This window comes from Argopecten irradians, chromosome 6 (assembly GCF_041381155.1).
Source record: "Argopecten irradians isolate NY chromosome 6, Ai_NY, whole genome shotgun sequence".
NCBI classification, from domain to species: domain Eukaryota; kingdom Metazoa; phylum Mollusca; class Bivalvia; order Pectinida; family Pectinidae; genus Argopecten; species Argopecten irradians.
This window is the reverse complement of record NC_091139.1, coordinates 8,372,366-8,393,597: the sequence shown is the minus strand read 5'-3', so window position 1 is coordinate 8,393,597 and position 21,232 is coordinate 8,372,366. Positions and strand designations below refer to the sequence as shown.

The 21,232-nt window shown below is 32.9% G+C and overlaps 2 protein-coding genes across 2 annotated transcripts; one reads left to right on the top strand and one right to left on the bottom strand.

Moving 5' to 3' along the window:
• Positions 1 to 3,095: 3,095 nt before the first annotated feature.
• LOC138324884 (solute carrier family 35 member E1 homolog) lies at positions 3,096 to 7,995 on the bottom strand. Its single transcript, XM_069270109.1, has 6 exons — positions 7,549 to 7,995; positions 6,718 to 6,788; positions 6,297 to 6,434; positions 5,089 to 5,214; positions 4,144 to 4,389; positions 3,096 to 3,759 (listed from the first exon to the last, which is right to left on the bottom strand). The coding sequence occupies exons 1-6, from the start codon at positions 7,868 to 7,870 to the stop codon at positions 3,448 to 3,450; spliced, it is 1,215 nt and encodes a 404-aa protein (XP_069126210.1). The 5' UTR covers positions 7,871 to 7,995; the 3' UTR covers positions 3,096 to 3,447.
• Positions 7,996 to 8,177: 182 nt separating this feature from the next.
• LOC138324883 (ribitol-5-phosphate transferase FKTN-like) lies at positions 8,178 to 20,630 on the top strand. Its single transcript, XM_069270108.1, has 9 exons — positions 8,178 to 8,303; positions 10,736 to 10,765; positions 11,120 to 11,302; positions 11,734 to 11,984; positions 12,442 to 12,704; positions 13,655 to 13,693; positions 13,745 to 13,839; positions 14,155 to 14,279; positions 19,618 to 20,630. The coding sequence occupies exons 1-9, from the start codon at positions 8,208 to 8,210 to the stop codon at positions 19,832 to 19,834; spliced, it is 1,299 nt and encodes a 432-aa protein (XP_069126209.1). The 5' UTR covers positions 8,178 to 8,207; the 3' UTR covers positions 19,835 to 20,630.
• Positions 20,631 to 21,232: the final 602 nt, after the last annotated feature.

The window sequence follows — 21,232 nt, the reverse complement described above, 5'->3', positions numbered from 1 at the left end:
TCGTAGGAATTTTTTTCGTCAACGTGGTTTTCTAAACAAGACCTCACGAAACAATCGATGATGCAAATAATCAGAATATCCCACTGGCCCATGTCACGCTAGATCCGTCGAAGACAATCATCACTGGAAGGAAGGATCCATGAGGAAGCTGCAGGATCATTCTGATGGGCATACGGCTTGTGGAACCTCAAACTGGTGAAACCACAAGTGGACAAACCACCATTCCGATCTAACTGCATAACTACAGTGCAGCAAACAGTATAATACTCTACATGATATACAACTCTGCTGAAGAAACAAACCATAGGCTGTACATCCATCGTAGCGGAGTGATCATCATAATATCATTTGGTTTTCACTTTGCAAATGCACAAATGCTAGACAAATTTCCAATCCTATCCATGAGCTTTGTTCAATAGACTTTACATAAAAGACTTTGAGTGAAACTGTTTCACAACCAAACACATTGGCAGATGACCGATACGCTAACGAGTTTTAAATGCCTAGTAAAATTATCTATACTGCACAATTATCTGATGTAACTACATAAGGAAATGACCGCTGGGATGTTCTCCTCTTTGACCAGAGCGGACAAATGTTCAGCAATGCTCACATGCCAGCCAATGAAGTGGTCAAACATGTCTGAAAGGCCAGCCAATGAAACTGTCTGAAAGGTCAAACCTGTATTCAAAACCAGCCAATAAACATGTTGAAGGCACAATGAAGTCTAGCCTGTATACAAAACCATCCATTGAAGTGGTCAAACCTATATACAAGATAAACCAATGAACCAATGAAGAAGTCAAACCTGCCTAAAAGGTCAATCGTTAAAACCGTCAAACCTGCCTACAATGAAGCGATCAAACCTATCTACAAGCCCAACTAATGAAGAAGTCAAACCTGTATACAAGTCCAGCCAATGAAGTGATCAAATCTGTCTTCAATATGTACTCAACCAAGTGTAGGCAAATTTTAAAGTAATTTTGTGAAATTTATACAAGCCAAAGATACAAAACAAATAAATAAATAAATAAGTATTTATTGAACAAATATCACATACCAAATATTACAGAAAATCTGATGATAAATCAGCATGCAATTTTTGGCCTATGAAATGAAACTGTTTGACAAACATTTTCTTCCTTTCTGACTTTAATATAAATTACTTTTATTTCACGTTGATAAAAAAGTATCACATAAAATAATTGTACATTGTGCGAAAGTCCCAGAAGTCCTTCTCATATTGAACCTATCGAGCTATAGCCTATTTATTTGCATAAAAAGAGTCATTTTTTTAAATTACTGGTGCAAAAATAACTTGCATACATTTATAACATTAAGGAAAACACATTAACAACAGGCCTATATGGGCCTCTATATACCATGCTCTTATTTCTTAAAAAATAATTCCATATACATAACCTTCAATATTGATTATGTAAAATAAAACAATATAAACCGCATTCAATAGGCGATACATTATCACTCCACAGAAATATGGTAAAAATCACAGTAAATATAATTTGATCATTTATCAACAGATAATTATGAATCCTGCATTTATAAGAATTAAGATTTCACTGAATTTAAATGATTACCGTAGAACATATATAATTATGAACACACGGCTATAACAAAAGGCCCATGGTCCTGCATCAATCACCTGATTATCAAAAGTGAAATACAAAACAAAGGTGATAATCCTGAATTCATCAGGCCTCTCAAAAATCATCCAAGTTTCAGGCTTTAAAAACAACCTTGTGTGAAGCAATAGGAAATCAAAAACATTAATATTACTTCAAGATTTTTAAATAATAAAAGAATTTAACCTCTTTGACCTAAAAATACCCCGTAAAGCGTATTTCTCTTTACTAACATTAATTGTAAAATTTTATAATAAGTCCAGAAGTTTTTCAGAAATAGATGAAAAATGTTGATTTACCAAGTAAGTCATTGTCAATAAATTGAAGTGTCGATCCAGGTAAAGATATTCAATGGCACTCGTAATATTGTATCCGTTTATCTAAGTAAACATTACATAGATCATCTGACTAGAAAAATTGTGTAGATAAATAAATACATTTTTGTAATTCAACAATATATCCCAAGAGATTCCAATATGTCACAAAGCATATTTCACTACATAAAACGTACATGTACTTCTGTCCTCAATGAATAGTCATTTGAAATACATTTTAAAAATGTGATTCCTTTAAATAACAAATACTGTCAAATCTCATGATCATTTTCAGGAAGTTTATGGGGCTCTTAAGAACCTTGATATATACAACGAACATGTATATTCCAAGTATTCATGACAGCAGATCATATATCAGTTTATATACACCTATAATTTACATGAAATGCTAGTGATATACTATGACCTTCCGTTGATTCATTATTATATATTATTACATGTATTTACTTAAGGAATAGATGTTTATTTTGTTGAGATTATGAGGGTATAATGATAATGGAGCAAGTGTAAATTATGTAACCCCGGCAAAGCCGGGTTACATAAAATTTACACGGGCTCCATTATCATTATACCCTCATAACCTCAACAAAATAAACATATATTCCTTATTTTTACAGTTTTTCAAGTAAATGAATATTATTAATTCCCGCAGCAGTTGCATATTTTTTTTATTAAAATACACATTTTTTTCTCCCCCCTCATCGTCAACGAATTTGATTGAACAGCTGATTGGAATCATATGTTCCCGCCAAAAGTGGGGTCATGATCCCACGTTGCTACGCCATCGGCTATTCGCGTAACAATAGAATTGCTGGCGTGTTGTGCTAACATTATGCACTGATAATGATAATACTAGAAAAGATGGTTATTGAGTCTATGTCAGTGCAAACTGTAAATATAAGACATTAAACCCATTCAATAGCTCTAAACAATGAACTTTTCATGTTGAAATGAAGAAATCTTAAATCTTGAATTCAGCATTGATTAATTAAGAATGGTGCTTGAATCGCCTATAAATGTTTTGGTGTTACAGAGTTATATACTATTGTGAACATTTTCGATGATGTCTTTGGTTTGAGTGTTACATCATCATTTTACGAGTGTTATCAGTTTAATGAGCGTTACATCATCAGTTTATGAGTGTTACATCATCATTATATGAAACTAACATCATCAGTTTATGAGTTCAGTTTATGAGTGTTACATCATCAGTTTATGAGAGTAACATCATCATTATATGAGAGTAACATCATCGGTTTATGAAATATCATCAGTTTATGAAACATCATCAGTTTATGAAACATCATCAGTTAATGGGTGTTACATCATCAGTTTATGAGAATTACCTCATCATTTTATGGGAGTAATATTATCAATTTGTGAAAGTAACTATGGTAAATTACTCCAAACAAATGAAATAATATGAAATCAACATCACATTTTAAGAAGACTGGCCACACAAGGAATCATCAGACATGATGGACCATTCGGGAATGTACGTTTCCACGATCTCTGTTTGGCTGCCACTGGCTGTGTTCAGTGTCCTGCACCGGTATCAAAGTCACGTGGTTTGTCTGGAAATGATTGTTGTTGAACAGTATGTGGTTGTTCATTAAGTTAGATGACACCCCGTTGGAGTGTAGTTGTAAATCCGAGGCACTTTGGGAATGATGTAATGATAATGATACATGATTTTTGTCCATCACCTCCAAATTAGATGTACTTTTGACTAGAGGCAGGGTTGCTGCATGACGCATCGCGACATTCTGGTCATATTTCACCTGAAGAAAAAAAATCACACATTCATATGATGAAGGTATCTCCTTTCTAACAATTTGATGTAAAATATGATCACAACAAATACACCCCTGCTCCCACATTCTATAATTTTCAATTGAGTCTATGATCATATATGACTACAATGGGAAAATAATACTTGATAAATATTGTTTGAAATCTTTTTTTATTTATTTCTTTAATTTTTTTTAAGAAAATCTTTTCAATTTATTTCTTTATTTTTTTTTGATAATCTTGAACAAAACTACAAATCTTAAACTTTCTATTAAATGATTATATCTTAAATTTGTTTTAATGAACCATAAATCAAAAGTAAAAAAAAAAAAAATATAAAAAAAAACACCCTCTGATGCCATTGCCTTCCTTACCTTATTATACATAAGAACACCAAACACAGCGACCGACATTCCTAGTAAGTTCATAGGAGTAACAGGATTACGTAGAAAGAACAACGACGCCCCAATAATGATGATTCGTTTTGTGGCGTTAGCGACGGCGTAACTAAGTGGAGCCACCATAGCGATGACGGTGAAGGCGAACACATTCTGTAACATGCTGAAGAATCCATCGACCAGTAGTAGGAATAGGTAGTAAAACATCCTGTCCTCGTTAACCTTCAAATATATTGTTAGGATGATAAACATACATGTATATGAGAGTAACTGAGTAAATTTGCTCTGATTGGTCAATATGGAGTGAAAATATCAAAACTGATATTTTCACTCGGATGAAAAATACCACATATATTTTCACCATAAAACGTTACATTTCACTCTGAAAAATGTAATAAATAGTGATATTCTTAGACACCAAATATCTGTCAATAATGATTTAAGAATTGTATTTAAAGTGCAACGAAAAGTTCAATGACTGGATGACAAGTTTAAACACTGTTAATCCCGTAGAAAAATGCACATGTAAAGTTCTGAGGTTATAATCCTGTATTTACATGTAGCTGCAGTCTTTCGAGGCTTTGCCTTAAATTCATATTATCGATTAAACCATAAAGTCTATTTTCAGGTCAGAATTTTTTTAGTAGTTTGTTGCAATTACCATTGGCAAAACCTGGAAGGGTTAGGGTGTTCTGTGTCTTTGGCTGTACGCTTCAGTGTGATAGCACTATAAACATGGAGAGAATTCCTCTATCACAAGGAGATACAACACCAATATACCTCAGCCTCTCACAGAATCAACATTCACACACACAACACATAGCATACATGGGAGGCAGTCTTTAAGCAACCGTGGTCGCTAACAGGATGTTAAGTCGAACAATGAGTTTACAAGACAGCCATTAATAATGGAAGACTTACTGAATCATGGTGAGCATATATTCTGCGTAGATCAAACAAGGCCCACATGGGCAGGAAACAACCGGCAGCCAGGCGACAGATGGTTACATACAGCCGTAGATGGTGGAGCCCCGTCTCTTTTAAACACTGCAAGATAAAGTGTCACTTGTTAGTTTAACTTTCAAATCATTAAAGACATAAAATGAACTACAAGACTAGGCTGACTAGCAGGGGTTTTGTAATGGTATAAAATTCCAGTGGCTATATTTTGTTGGAATTCCTGGCAGTGATCAATAGCTTATTATATAACAATACGAAGTATAATCTGTACAGGAAATTTCATCACCAAAGGCAGTTTCCATCAAGGTATTTTCATTAAAATATGGAAATGCACAATGTCCTTATAGGTATCTTTTTTTTACAGTTGCTTACACTATGTACATGTATTATTGTAATACTTATCTTTAGATTTAAATGTTAAGACTTGTTTATTATACATGGAAACTTTTACAAGACGAAATTCGATAAAAAATATCCCATACAGGGAAAAATGAAATAGCACAATGTTTTTTTCTATTTTTAATACAGTTGCACTTTGTCTTCTTTTAAGCTGACACTTTGGATTATACATACCGGTAGTCAGATATAATGGATTTTATGCTCCTGAATGTTAGAATTCACTAAGCATGATTTAAGCTGGCATCCACCTGCTTCTAATGGTAACAGGTGCTATTAACATTATAAAAATTCAAATAAGTCTCTCCTTATCCTATACTGCTAGCTATTCTTTATTATTTGAAAATAAATCTTATTGATTTCCAATTCTTTATAATAACCAGAGGGATCTTGGCACCCACCAAACTTGAAAGAATGATCTATGTCTGACATTGGAAAGAGGGATCTTTTCCCTGCTTTTCAACTTTTTAAAAAATACTACATATAAAATTTGACACAGATCACTTGAGTACTTTCTGAAAAATAGCGGTAACAAACTTCAACGATGAAATCCAAGATGGCAGGCGGTTGGCCATCTTGTCGACCGATCAATCCAAAAAGGTACTATGCACAAATAGGGCCCAAGGGGAATCTACAGATGGAATTTGAGAGAGATCCCTTCAGTAATTTCTGAGAAATAGCGGTAACTATTGAAATCCAAGATGGCGGATGCTTGGCTGCCATTTTCCAGCAGTATCGTGGTAATACAGTAATGTAAGTTGCATGATGCTTACCTTTTTAGAGAATATAGTCTGCAGTGAAAAGCCAACTGTCGCACACAGAGCGCTGATCAGGCCAATATAGTCGAACGAGAGTTCAGTGAGAGTTGCTATAATTACTCCACCGATGATTGGAACTAGAGAAAGGTACACCTGTAACAAACATCATCCATCATCATTTTAATGAGTACCTCAAAATTCCAGGTTCTAATTGATCTCTCCCAGTAAATATAAATTATATTTTCATACATGTTTTCTTCCTTTGTTTCTAACAATTGTCACATGTACCAAATTAAAACTCTCAAGTGGGAAAAGAAAATTGAATTGTTTATGGCAACAAATGAAAATTTAAATGATTTAAATAAAATTTCATTGATATTTGTAATAAGAAAAGTTGTCAGAAATTATTTTACATGCCATGACTCTAATTACTTACTGGGAATGTTTGTTTCTCCCCAAGAATGATTCTTGATAATAAAACAGTAAAAAGGGGCAAAGTAGCTTTTACTGCAAAAGAAGAAACAGAAACTGTTTAATTATAAAATATCAACCAGTCTCTAATGAGCTGTAAATCAAATTGCTCTTTAATTACTAATATCTAACCCTACACTGATACAATGCTTCTGGTTTTCAATGCTTTAATTAATCGGACACATCTAATGATTTAAGAGAAACTTCTGGCAATTTACCACACCTAGTTATATAGATTTACAAAGGCATACTGCTAGAATATTATCGTACACTTAAACTGTTATCAACAAATGGTAATGAATTTTTTCACAGTGAATGCAGAGCCTTCAGGTAGAATTACTATTACAGAAATCTGTTTTTGATTGTCAGTGCTATCAAAAGAAAATATTGTCTCCCCATACATGAATAAATAAAGTTACATCAAATCTGTCATATGTGGAGAAGACAGGAAAGAAAATGATGAACACAAATTGGTAGATTAAACTTTTGATAAATTATGACAGTCTAAAAATACCCAAGTCATCATATTAAAATTATGATACATAAAATATGTATTTGGGCTCAATATACTATACACGTCTTTATACCATTGTAGTGGGAAAAACCTTTTGAAGTGGTATATATTGTATATACATGTACTACTAGAATTTGTCAGGTCGAGGTGCATGTGATAGATACATGTATTGGACTGTGGAGTTAAATGTTTGTATTGTAAATAAATAAATTTGTCAGTATTGAAAGAAATGCTGTTGTAACAAAAAACCCAATCCATTAATTAAGAAATCATGCAAATCACCTGTATGAGCATAAGAGACTGAAACTTTCCAAATACTGATATGTGAAGAAACGGAGGCCAGGAACTTGCCCAGTGCTAGAGGTAATATCATCGTCCAATAGTAATAGCGCGGCACGTTACCGCTGTCAGGAACTGACAAGAGATTTATGATCGGTTTGAGGTATAAAGCTCCCGACAACAATTGCACCATAGTCACTGTCATTGGGTATGGAAACTCGTTCAGGACAAGCTTCCCTACAATATTCCCACCCGAACTCGTGGTATACCACAATAAGCATATCACTATTAGCTTCACCGCGTCTCTCATGGATGCGTTATCCATTTTGGAGAAGCTTGTGTCTCCACACAATATCACTGCCTCATCCACAGGACATATGTCTCCCCATCACCGAAGTCTGTCAGGTGTCCACGTTGTTGCCGACGAATTTTTAAGCCCGCAGTGAATATTCAGACGAGGTTGATTTGTAGAAATGAGAACATAAACAAAATACAAGTGAAATAAAATATTGAAACAGACTAACAATTTAAATCAATACAATGTTTGCTTCTAAGAAAATTTCATAACATTACATTATATGCAATAGAATAAATTTTAAATTTGTTTATTTTTTTTCTGCTGTCCTGCAATATGTCAGCGCCCATCCAAAACCACTACCGTGATGAAAAGATGGGCATTTCTGAAAATTGTACTGATTTTTTCATCAGTTTTTATGTTCATTCAGTTATTGATATGGACAAAATTCTCATCAAAAGAGGTACGTGTATGTTTATGAATATTACTGAATTTTGAAAGCTACATATATTTTATATTTATATAAAATTGACTAATTATATTTTGGCTCCTAACCTGCTAACTGTTAGGTCCATGTATTCACTAGTGACCCACTTAAGCTATATAGGCCTAGTGTAACATTAAGTGGCTAATAAGTTAGGTTCACCACATGCTGAGTATAGGCCTACTGAGTACGCGTACGGGTATTGTTGATATTTCTTTAGACAAGATTTGTAGTAAAATCACATGTTTACTAATGTAACAGGAGAGGAGAAATGTAATGGACTGACAAGGATTCGAACCCAAAACCTCCGAACACCAGTCAGATACTCAAACGATTGAGCTATCTGGTGTAACAGGAAAGAAGAAAATGTAGTGGCCAGACCGGGATTCGAACTAGGGACCCTCCAAACACTAGCCGAATGTTCTACCGGCTGAGCTACCTGGTCACCGATGATTGACTGAGTCCAATCCCGCTACACTCCTCCCTCATTTCTGGAAGTCTTCGCCCTCGAAGACATAAGAGACCCTTCCAAACACCACCACTGTCGGTTATTTAGTTGGGCAACAATTCTGTAATAGGACCCTCCGAACCGGGGACCCTCCGAACACTAACCGAGTACTCTACTGACTGAGCTACCTGTTTACCGATGATCGACCCAGTCCAATCCCGCTACACTGGTAACCAATGACTGATCCATTCCAATGAATTCCCTATATGGTCTTCCTAACTCAATCCTTTTGCTGAGTCTTAAATTGCCGTCAAAGATACAACAGCCTACAAATTCTCATTTACATATGTACCCTGCTAAGCGTACTACCAATGCTTGAAACAGGGGTTGGCAAACTTGCCAATTTTGAAACAGGAAAGGAGAAAATTTAACTGCCCTATTCAGTGGAACATTCCAGTTATTCCGAATAAATTCAGTGGATTTCAACCCAGTGAAATGTACCTGATAATATTTCGCTACCGGTTTGATAATCTCAATTGTTTTTCAGGGTTTGAGACTGTGTTATTTGTGTTCATTTGTAATTCATATAAAAAATATGACAGAGGCACAATCATGTTTCATATATACCATGTTGGATAATGTATGCTAAGATTGGTTCGTCATTCTGTAATTGTTTCATTTAATTAGCAAATCCATTTCACTGAATGTCAATTATTTGATTTGTTCTATGATGGTTTTGGATTGTGTCAATCACCCATGACCAGAAAGCTTAGTCAGACGTCCATTACATTCCGGCTAGTTTTTAAAATTCATTGATATAATTCCAGCTGTCTAGTTGTGTATTCCTCTTACATTTACTAAAAACAGAAGAGTTTAATGGTTCTGTATCATGTTATAACATAACTGTAAGTGGAGCATAAAAGCACGGCCAGACCCAGGATTGACAATTAAGGCCAAACAAAAAATATTCTTGTTTCTGGTAACACCCTCTAAACATGAAAGGTCGGTAGGTAGGGATTTGTTTTTTTTCTTTTTTTGAAATATTTTTTCCCTTAATCTCAGTTTCTTGCACAGAAAAAATGAAATAGGCTTTATTCAACCTTATATAACTATGGATTTGATTCCCAGTAGATTATTGGTGTCTTATATTTACAGAATTTTTACTAATTAAAATTCTTGATTTTGTGCAAAAAAAAAAAAAAAAAAAAAAAATTAGGGTTGTTATTTGTTTGCTATTGGGCAAAACTGATAAAACATTTTTGAGCCGGCACTGATTTTATAGGGTCGGTCAGGTTTCCGGAATCACAAATATTTTTTTGTATGACCTAAGCTATATATCCCATGATTACTGCATGAGGATCATCCCTGTCCAGCTGGGGTAGAATTTAATTTTTAATTAAGCCACTATCCATTTTCGGCAAGTTGGTAAAATTTCATCTTGCCAAACCAGAAATTAGCCTGCTGCTTTGAAAGTAAATTTTTTAGTGTCATTGTAGTGTATTTATTTTCAGCATGTGACACTTTGTGCAAATGAAAACTAGTTACATATGATAAAAGTATCACTTGCTTTTGTCTAAGCTCACATAATGAACAGCAGGAATGCATGATAGTATTAAAAGTAGACTAAATGACATGAAATAAGTCACTGTCTCAAGGTCCGTATGTTACCGTGTTTGGACATCTGGTTCTCTGACTATATATTGAGAATAACAACTGAAATAAGTCACTGTCTCAAGGTCCGTATGTTACCGTGTTTGGACATCTGGTTCTCTAACTATATATTGAGAATAACAACTGATACACCCGCTTGCAAAAAATTGCAAGTGAAATATTTTTCAACTCGACAATTCAAAAATCAACTTGCATTTGGCCATTTGGCGAGTGTAAATTTTGAACCCTGTCCAGAATACATGTGTGTTATATATACTTAAGCTTCAAGTATGTTTTTGTTTTACTTTTTCAGATAGGAGAGCCAAATCACAGCAGAGTTAAGGTGAATTGTTTTCAGTTTATTGATAAAATAAGTAATACATGGTACTACCTGGCATGCATTTTTTTCTGTCATGCTTAATTTTCAAGCAATAACTTTAACACATGTAACAGATTTTCACACAGGGACCTTGGCACAAATTTCTAAGGGTCGATATAAATGGTATGTATGAAAATATATACAGTTGTATATTGATCGTTGGTTGGAAATTTGTGCCAAGTTCCTATGAATTTTCATAATTTCTGTAGAATATACTATTGGTTGTATCATTTAAAAAGGGATTTTTTTTCTCGTATTTTAATCATTTTAATATTTTTTGTAAATATTTAATCCTAAAAAATCATTGATCACTTACAGGATGTGATAAAAGCGTTAGTGAATGTCTGGGACCACAACAATGCCAAACTGTTCCTGATGGATCCAGATATTCTGATGGAGTATATGGAGGACAAGGCAGACGGACACACATGTGGCAGTTTCTGTCAGAGTCAGAAAAAACTGGTCACTTTTGGCGTAAAGGGAAACGTTAAAAGAAGTCTGGTAAAACAATTCAATTTGTTTTTGTAAATATTGAGTATTAAAAAACTATTTGTAAATTGTTGTGAAATAGTGAAAGGGATAGGAGCAACACCTGTATATTTCTCAGTTGGTGGCTTTTATTCTCGTATCTGGATGCCTCATGGTATGTAGAGTGATGTCATAGAAAAAGTCATTTATATCTCATCAAGAATGAACTATCATGTTTGTAGAATGAATATACGTACCTGGCCTACTATATGTAAGTACGTTTCAGCCAGGTTCTAAAGATGACAACAATATCTATCAAAAAGTCTTTAAAGCTACAATATTGCCGCGTTCATGTTTGCTGTTCGAAAAGCCCTTCGTCTGTGAGGTCTTAATTTATCTATTTACACTAAACTCAGAGACCAAACTCCTGTTGAATTAATCTTAATAACTTTTGTTTTCTTCAGAGACCTGTTTTCCACCGACTAAGAAGCTACAATTTTGCTGTAGTGGATTCTATTGACGAGTTTCCTGATAAAGTTGATGATGCCTCGTTCCACGTCACATCACATGTGTTTCTACAGGACATGACACATCCGGAGCCTACCATACATATACTGGTTCTGTACGAACGTGCCGCTGGATTTCTGTGGCATTCCAAGATACAGGTGGCTTCTAGTGACCTCGCGTTTGGATATGATGCTGGCTCGTATAAAAAGTAAGTATCTCATAATAATGTGTATTTAATAACAGTAAAGAACTAGACCGGCCACCAGTATCAAAGTTGTCGCTGGCAGATTATCTCCCCTTAGTTTAAAGCTTAAAATTGATGACTTGTCTCAGAGAAAAAAAATAACCAAGCTAAATCTTAGTGATGGTTTTAGTGAATTTATGCTGATGTTCCAAACATTTGAAATACCTGTCCTCCAGTATTAAGCTCACTACATAATTATAGCAGTGTGGATTCAAATCACTGCAGAATTTATCATACACTCATAATGTCAAATTTGGAAATGGATAATGGATAATATTTTGCTTTATTTGTCTTATTTATACTTTCTATGCAAGCAAAAATCTCCCGTTGAAGGTACTAGCACATATATGTAGTTCATTATTTTATTTACGTTTTGCTAAAATAAGTTATCTTCATTACATGTATTTTGTTTGATTAACAGTTTTGACCTGGAGCCTGCAGTAATAGACGGTATATCTCTATACATACCTAAGCCTGTGGATAAGTTTCTGAATTCTGTACCACAATCTAAATACATTGAATGTGATCAGGTAAGGGCAGACAACTTCCATAAGTCTTATCCTCCTGATGTATCGACCAAAGCCCAACACTTTCAGAGGAAGGCCAGGCAACTTATCGCTCAAGGAAAAGAGGTTTTTGATAAACTTGGAATACGTTTCTGGATCAGTAGTGGCACTCTTTTAGGTACGTTAATTATGTATGTCTTCAGGGATAGGCTCTGTATGCTTATAATGCAGAAATATCTAATACAAAATTATGTACACTTGTGACTAGAATATTCAACCAAATACAAAAAACAACATCAATATGTTGGCTCATGTTATTGTTTACAACAGTTGTTTAAAATGTAGATCTGGAAATTCCTCTGTGACAATTAATTTGTAATTGCTGTACTTCCTAGAATTATTTTGGTAAATCAATAAAATCAGGATAGATTAAACCTCAAAGTACAAAGTGTCAAATTTTTTTAAAACGTCATTTGGAACCCTAAGGAATTGGTCTATTAAGCTGTGGTCGTTATACAGAGGTGGTCACTGAGGCAGGTGTTAATGTATGTGTGTGGCAATTCATTAGTATATGCAGTTAACTTGTTTGTTTTAATGTACCAAAATGTGTTGGAATATCTTATACAGTTATAAAATGTGTGACATCATCACACACACCAAGGATGTGGGGCTATAGTATACAGTTATAAAATGTGTGATGAGATCGTGGTGTGTTACTATAGGTTGGTATAGACAGTGTGACATCATCACACACTCCCAGGATGTGGGGCTATAGTATACAGTTATAAAATGTGTGACATCATCACACACTCCCAGGATGTGGGGCTATAGTATACAGTTATAAAATGTGTGACATCATCACACACACCAAGGATGTGGGGCTATAGTATACAGTTATAAAATGTGTGATGCTATAGTATACAGTTATAAAATGTGTGACATCATCACACACACCAAGGATGTGGGGCTATAGTATACAGTTATAAAATGTGTGATGAGATCGTGGTGTGTTACTCTAGGTTGGTATAGACAGTGTGACATCATCACACACACCCAGGATGTGGGGCTATAGTATAAAGTTAGAGATCGTGGTGTGTCAGATGTGTGATGTGTGGTGTGTTACTATAGGTTGGTATAGACAGTGTGACATCATCACACACCCCAGGTGTGGGGCTACTTAGGTTGGTATAGACAGTGTGACATCATCACACATGCCAGATGTGGATTTTGGTGTGTGGATTAAAGACTACAACCCACAACTTATCCCAGAGATGGAGAAAGCTGGTCTTCCACTCAAACATTTGTTTGGTAGAGTAAGTAGGCTTTATTCTTGTGCCAGTCCTTCACTTATCACCCATGCAATGTTGCTCTAAGATAGATCTGTGACCTGATTCCAGACCTCAAGATGCTGACAATTTTATAAGTGTTCAAAATACTTATATAATGTATAAATCACTTGTTTTTACCTGATTATTCTAAAAAGAAATCACAGCATTATATTATAACAAATAATTTTGTTATAATTGCCTTTCTTGTCATGAAAATGTATTCAACTTTTTTCATGTTTGTCTTCAAGCATAATGATATTCTTGAATATAATCAAACGGTATGATTTTGTTTTCTCTCAGGTAAACGACACATTTGAGTTGTCGTTTCAAGCCGGGGACATAAAGTTAGACCTATTCTTTTTCTATGAAGAGTCAGACCACATGTGGAATGGTGGTACAGACGTGAAAAATGGAGCAAAACTCAAGTGAGTTCTAACATAATAGTTTACCTTATAACCTAGTAAGTTATCATATAGTTATATCTTCTGATTGAAGTAATGAAATAAGTTATCATATAATTATGTCGCTTAATTGATGTAACAAAATAAGTTATCATATAGTTATGTCCCCTGATTGAAGTAATGAAATAAGTTATCATATAGTTATGTCCCCTGATTGAAGTAATGAAATAAGTTATCATATAGTTATGTCCCCTGATTGAAGTAATGAAATAAGTTATCATATAGTTATGTCCCCTGATTGAAGTAAGGAAATAAGTTATCATATAATTATGTCCTTTGATTGAAGTAAGGAAATAAGTTATCATATAGTTATGTCCCCTGATTGAAGTAAGGAAATAAGTTATCATATAATTATGTCCCCTGATTGAAGTAAGGAAATAAGTTATCATATAGTTATGTCCCCTGATTGAAGTAAGGAAATAAGTTATCATATAGTTATGTCCCCTGATTGAAGTAAGGAAATAAATTATCATATAGTTATGTCCCTTGATTGAAGTAAGGAAATAAGTTATCATATAGTTATGTCCCCTGATTGAAGTAAGGAAATAAGTTATCATATAGTTATGTCCCCTGATTGAAGTAAGGAAATAAGTTATCATATAGTTATGTCCCCTGATTGAAGTAAGGAAATAAGTTATCATATAGTTATGTCCCCTGATTGAAGTAATGAAATAAGTTATCATATAGTTTATGTCCCTTGATTGAAGTAAGGAAATAAGTTATCATATAGTTATGTCCCCTTGATTGAAGTAAGGAAATAAGTTATCATATAGTTATGTCCCTTGATTGAAGTAAGGAAATAAGTTATCATATAATTATGTCCCCTGATTGAAGTAAGGAAATAAGTTATCATATAGTTATGTCCCTTGATTGAAGTAAGGAAATAAGTTATCATATAATTATGTCCCCTGATTGAAGTAATGAAATAAGTTATCATATATAGTTATGTCCCCTGATTGAAGTAATGAAATAAGTTATCATATAATTATGTCCTTTATTGAAGTAAGGAAATAAGTTATCATATAGTTATGTCCCCTGTTGAAGTAATGAAATAAGTTATCATATAATTATGTCCTTTGATTGATGTAACAAAATAAGTTATCATATAGTTATGTCCCCTGATTGAAGTAAGGAAATAAGTTATCATATAGTTATGTCCCCTGATTGAAGTAAGGAAATAAGTTATCATATAATTATGTCCCCTGATTGAAGTAAGGAAATAAGTTATCATATAATTATGTCCCCTGATTGAAGTAAGGAAATAAGTTATCATATAGTTATGTCCCCTGATTGAAGTAATGAAATAAGTTATCATATAATTATGTCCTTTGATTGAAGTAAGGAAATAAGTTATCATATAGTTATGTCCCCTGATTGAAGTAAGGAAATAAGTTATCATATAGTTATGTCCCCTGATTGAAGTAAGGAAATAAGTTATCATATATTATGTCCTTTGATTGAAGTAAGGAAATAAGTTATCATATAGTTATGTCCTTTGATTGAAGTAAGGAAATAAGTTATCATATAGTTATGTCCCCTGATAGAAGTAATGAAATAAGTTATCATATAATTATGTCCTTTGATTGAAGTAAGGAAATAAGTTATCATATAGTTATGTCCCTTGATTGAAGTAAGGAAATAAGTTATCATATATTATGTCCCCTGTTTGAAGTAATGAAATAAGTTATCATATAATTATGTCCTTTAATTGAAGTAAGGAAATAAGTTATCATAGAGTTATGTCCCCTGATTGAAGTAATGAAATAAGTTATCATATAATTATGTCCCCTGATTGAAGTAATGAAAAAAGTTATCATAGAGTTATGTCCCCTGTCTGAAGTAATGAAATAAGTTATCATATAGTTATGTCCCCTGATTGAAGTAATGAAATAAGTTATCATATAATTATGTCCCCTGATTGAAGTAATGAAATAAGTTATCATAGAGTTATGTCCCCTGTTTGAAGTAATGAAATAAGTTATCATATAGTATGTCCCCAGATAAGTAATGAAATAAGTTATCATATAGTTATGTCCCCAGATTGAAAGTAATGAAATATAGTTATCATAGAGTTATGTCTCCTGATAGAAGTAATGAAATCAATATATATATTATGTCCTTTGATTGAAGTAACAAAATAAGTTATCATAGAGTTATGTCTCCTGATAGAAGTAATGAAATAAGTTATCATATAGTTATGTCTCCTGATAGAAGTAATGAAATAAGTTATCATATAGTTATGTCCCTGATTGAAGTAATGAAATAAGTTATCATATAGTTATGTCTTGATAGAAGTAATGAAATAAGTTTCATATAGTTATGTCCTTTGATTGAAGTAAGGAAATAAGTTATCATATATTATGTCCCTGATAGAAGTAATGAAATAAGTTATCATATAATTATGTCCTTTATTGAAGTAAGGAAATAAGTTATCATATAGTTATGTCCCCTGATTGAAGTAATGAAATAAGTTATCATATAATTATGTCCTTTGATTGAAGTAACAAAATAAGTTATCATAGAGTTATGTCCCCTGTTTGAAGTAATGAAATAAGTTATCATATAATTATGTCCTTTGATTGAAGTAACAAAATAAGTTATCATAGAGTTATGTCCCTGTTGAAGTAATGAAATAAGTTATCATATAGTTATGTCCCCTGATTATTGAAATAGTAATCATATAGTTATATCTTTGATTGAAGTAATGAAATATAATATGCTTATCATATAAGTTATCATCCTTAGTCCTTTGATTGAAGTAATGAAATAAGTTATCATATAGTTATGTCCCCTGATGAAGTAATGAAATAAGTATCATATAATTATGTCCTTTAATTGAAGTAAGGAAATAATATCATATTTATCAAGTATGAAATAAGTTTCATATAATTATGTCCTTTGATTGAAGTAACAAATAAGTTATCATAGGTAGTTATGTCCCTGATAGAAGTAATGAAATAAGTTATCATATATCCTTGATTGAAGTAAAATAAGTCCCCTGTTGAAGTAATGAAATAAGTTATCATATAGTTATGTCCCCTGATTGAAGTAATGAAATAAGTTATCATATAGTTATGTCCTTTGATTGAAGTAATGAAATAAGTTATCATATAGTTATGTCCCCTGTTTGAAGTAATGAATTTATATATAGTATGTCCCTGAAAGTAATGAAATAAGTTATCATATAGTTATGTCCCCTGATTGAAGTAATGAAATAAGTTATCATATAGTTATGTCCTTAAGTAAGAAATAAGTTATCATATAGTTAGTCCCCTGAAGTAATGAAATAAGTTATCATATAGTTATGTCCTTTGATTGAAGTAAGAAATAAGTTATCATATAGTTATGTCCTGTTGAAGTTGAAATAAGTTATCATAAGTCCCCTGATTGAAGTAATAAATAAGTTATCATATAGTTATGTCCCCTGTTTGAAGTAATGAAATAAGTTATCATATAATTATGTCCTTATTGAAGTAAGAAATAAGTTATCATATAATTATGTCCTTTGATTGAAGTAATGAAATAAGTTATCATATAGTTATGTCCCTGTTGAAGTAAGAAATAAGTTATCATATAGTTATGTCCTTTGATTGAAGTAATGAAATAAGTTATCATATAGTTATGTCCCCTGATTGAAGTAATGAAATAAGTTATCATATAGTTATGTCCCCTTTTTGAAGTAATGAAATAAGTTATCATATAAATTATGTCCTTTGATTGAAGTAATGAAATAAGTTATCATATAGTTATGTCCCCTGATAGAAGTAATGAAATAAGTTATCATATAATTATGTCCTTTGATTGAAGTAATGAAAATAAGTTATCATATAGAGTTATGTCCCCTGTCTGAAGTAATGAAATAAGTTATCATATAATTATGTCCTTTGATTGAAGTAAGAAATAAGTTATCATAATTATGTCCCTTGATTGAAGTAAGAAAATAAGTTTATCATAAGTTAGTCTTGATGAGTAAATATTCATAATTTGTCTTGATATGAAGAATAAAATAAGTTATCATATAATTATGTCCTTTGATTGAAGTAACAAAATAAGTTATCATAAGTTATGTCCCTGATTGAAGTAATGAAATAAGTTATCATATAGTTATGTCCCCTGATTGAAGTAATGAAATAAGTTATCATATAGTTATGTCCCCTGATTGAAGTAATGAAATAAGTTATCATATAGTTTATGTCCCCTGATTGAAGTAATGAAATAAGTTATCATATAGTTATGTCCCTGTTTGAAGTAATGAAATAAGTTATCATATAGTTATGTCCCCTGTTTGAAGTAAGGAAATAAGTTATCATATAGTTGTGTCCCTGATTGAAGTAAGGAAATAAATTATCATATAATTATGTCCCCTGATTGAAGTAAGGAAATAAGTTATCATATAGTTATGTCCCCTGATTGAAGTAAGGAAATAAGTTATCATATAATTATGTCCCCTGATTGAAGTAAGGAAATAAGTTATCATATAATTATGTCCCCCGATTGATGTAACAAAATAAGTTCTCATATTATTAGGTCCTCTGATTGAAGAAACAAAATAAGTTATCATAGAGTTATATCTTCTGATTGAAGTAAGGAAAGAAAGGTAATTTGGTTTTATCCCCTGATTGAAACAAAGTTATAGATACAGTTTACATAACTCCCTGATTTAACTCAAACCTTTGATTCGTCCTGATGCATTTTATTCTATTGAGATATATGTCTTTATAAGTACAGGGGGCTGTGGTGGCCGAGTGGTTAAGATGTATCGACATATGACCACATGTCTTCCACCTCTGGGTCGCGAGTTCGAATCCCATGTGGAGCAGTTGCCAGGTACTGGCCGCTGGTCGGTGGTTTTTCTCCAGGTACTCCGGCTTTCCTCCACCAACAAACCTGGCACGTCCTTAAATGACCCTGGCTGTTAATAGGACGTTAAACTAATCAAACCAAAAATTATAATTGCAGTATACCACTGATAATCCGGACACTTATGTTCCTTGGCCAAACCATTCTGTCAACTAAGTCAATAATCATATCCGTTCCCAGACATTTCCTTCTGGATTGTGAGTTTTATTGACTAACAGCGTCCAGATTATAACGGTTCCACTGTATTCTGTTCAGTCCACCTAAAAATCAAAATGCTTTTGTACATTACAAAATTTTAATTTTAGTTATAGAATGAAATACTTTGAACTTACAGGCTGTAAAACTCTTGTGATTATTTAGAAAACTAATTAGAAATAAAAATAGAATAAAACTTTGTAGATTTTCCTGTTTTGTACAATGTCAGATATTTTGCCTTTGTCAGGTATGTCTTTCCAAAGTTCCGACTGTGTTGGACGACCTTACTGAACCTTCATGTACGAGTTCCTTGTCCAACATTACCATACATAGAGGCCAACTATGGTAAAGGATGGGCTACTCCAGTGAAGGAATGGAGCTGGAAAGATAGTCCTACTAACGTAAAACAGAACGGCTTCTGGCCTAAAGACCAGTGGGACGACGTGATACAGATATATGAGTGATTGCAATGGTGTGTGTATTGAATGACTGATAGAGAGTGTTTGATTGCTACAATAGGGGGATAAATCATCTCTGATCTTTTATAAATTATTTGCCTTATAGAGAATATCCAATACAGGTTAAACAACGTCCTCAGTACTCCATGTTCTGTTCTGTTTCCTCCATTTTTACTATAAGATAATTCAGGGGTGTAGAGATTGTAAGTGATCAGAACCCCTGGAGTATTGAAGGTGGTTAAACAATTTATCTTAGCATTCTAGTCTTCCTACCTTGACTTCGTGATGAGATTTTATATTTTTGCAATTAGATAAACACACCATACCAACTTTACAAATTTTGTAATATGGCCCAATTTTTAAATAGGATTGTGGGCCCTGTGCAGAATCCAAGACTCAATGCTGACCTGTCATTGTGCTTTTTAATCTTGAAATTGCATAATATTTTCCCTTATCCTGGATACTGTGAAGGCTATTCACAACAAATCTGCCATATCATCCCTAGTTTGGTTTTGTGTATGGAAGCTCGTGAATGTGGAAGTTATGATAACTTTGTACCATATGTACATAAAATAGATAATGATTTTAATACTGTTTAACCAGAAATGAATAGCTAATGAAATTTGTACATAAAGTTCCACTTTGTTTGATGTAAATACTTAAAATCACTTTGTATGATGTAAATACTGAAAATCACTTTGTATGATGTAAATACTGAAAATCACTTTGTATGATGTAAATACTGAAAATCACTTTGTATGATGTAAATACTGAAAATCACTTTGTATAATGTAAATACTGAAAATCATTGTATGATAAATTGAATAACTAATTTCTGTAAGCTACATTTTGGCTAGTTACTTTTGAGGAGATTATATTTTCACGATTTCGTGGGACATTGCTAGAATCAAGAAAATTTGATTTGCGAATTATTGAAAAATAGTTGAACGATATCTACACTTAAATCCATATTGCGGAAATTTTAAATTGCTGAGACGTGATTTTCTCGTTTTTAGATCAAATTGGCATGAAAATGTTTCATACACAGGTACAGTAAACCATATCATTTCAAATCATGAAACTAAATCACTATGAAATATTCAATGTCACTGTGGAAATAAGTTGGTGAACTATATGTCTTGCCATATCATGTGAATATCAGACAAAAATTGTCTAAAAGTATATACAACTTGCCAAAACACTGTGATGTTGGAGTGTACTGCTGGAAATGAAGTTTAGAGTATGTAGTTTGCTTTAACTACTGAATTATTTAATAATTAAAGCCAATCAAGGTCATCCTCTCTGTATTGTATGTATGAGGAGTGTATCTCTCTTTGTCAGCTCAGGATCAATGTCTACCATTGTTATAGACATTGATATGTCTTTACTAGGGTCAAAATTCTT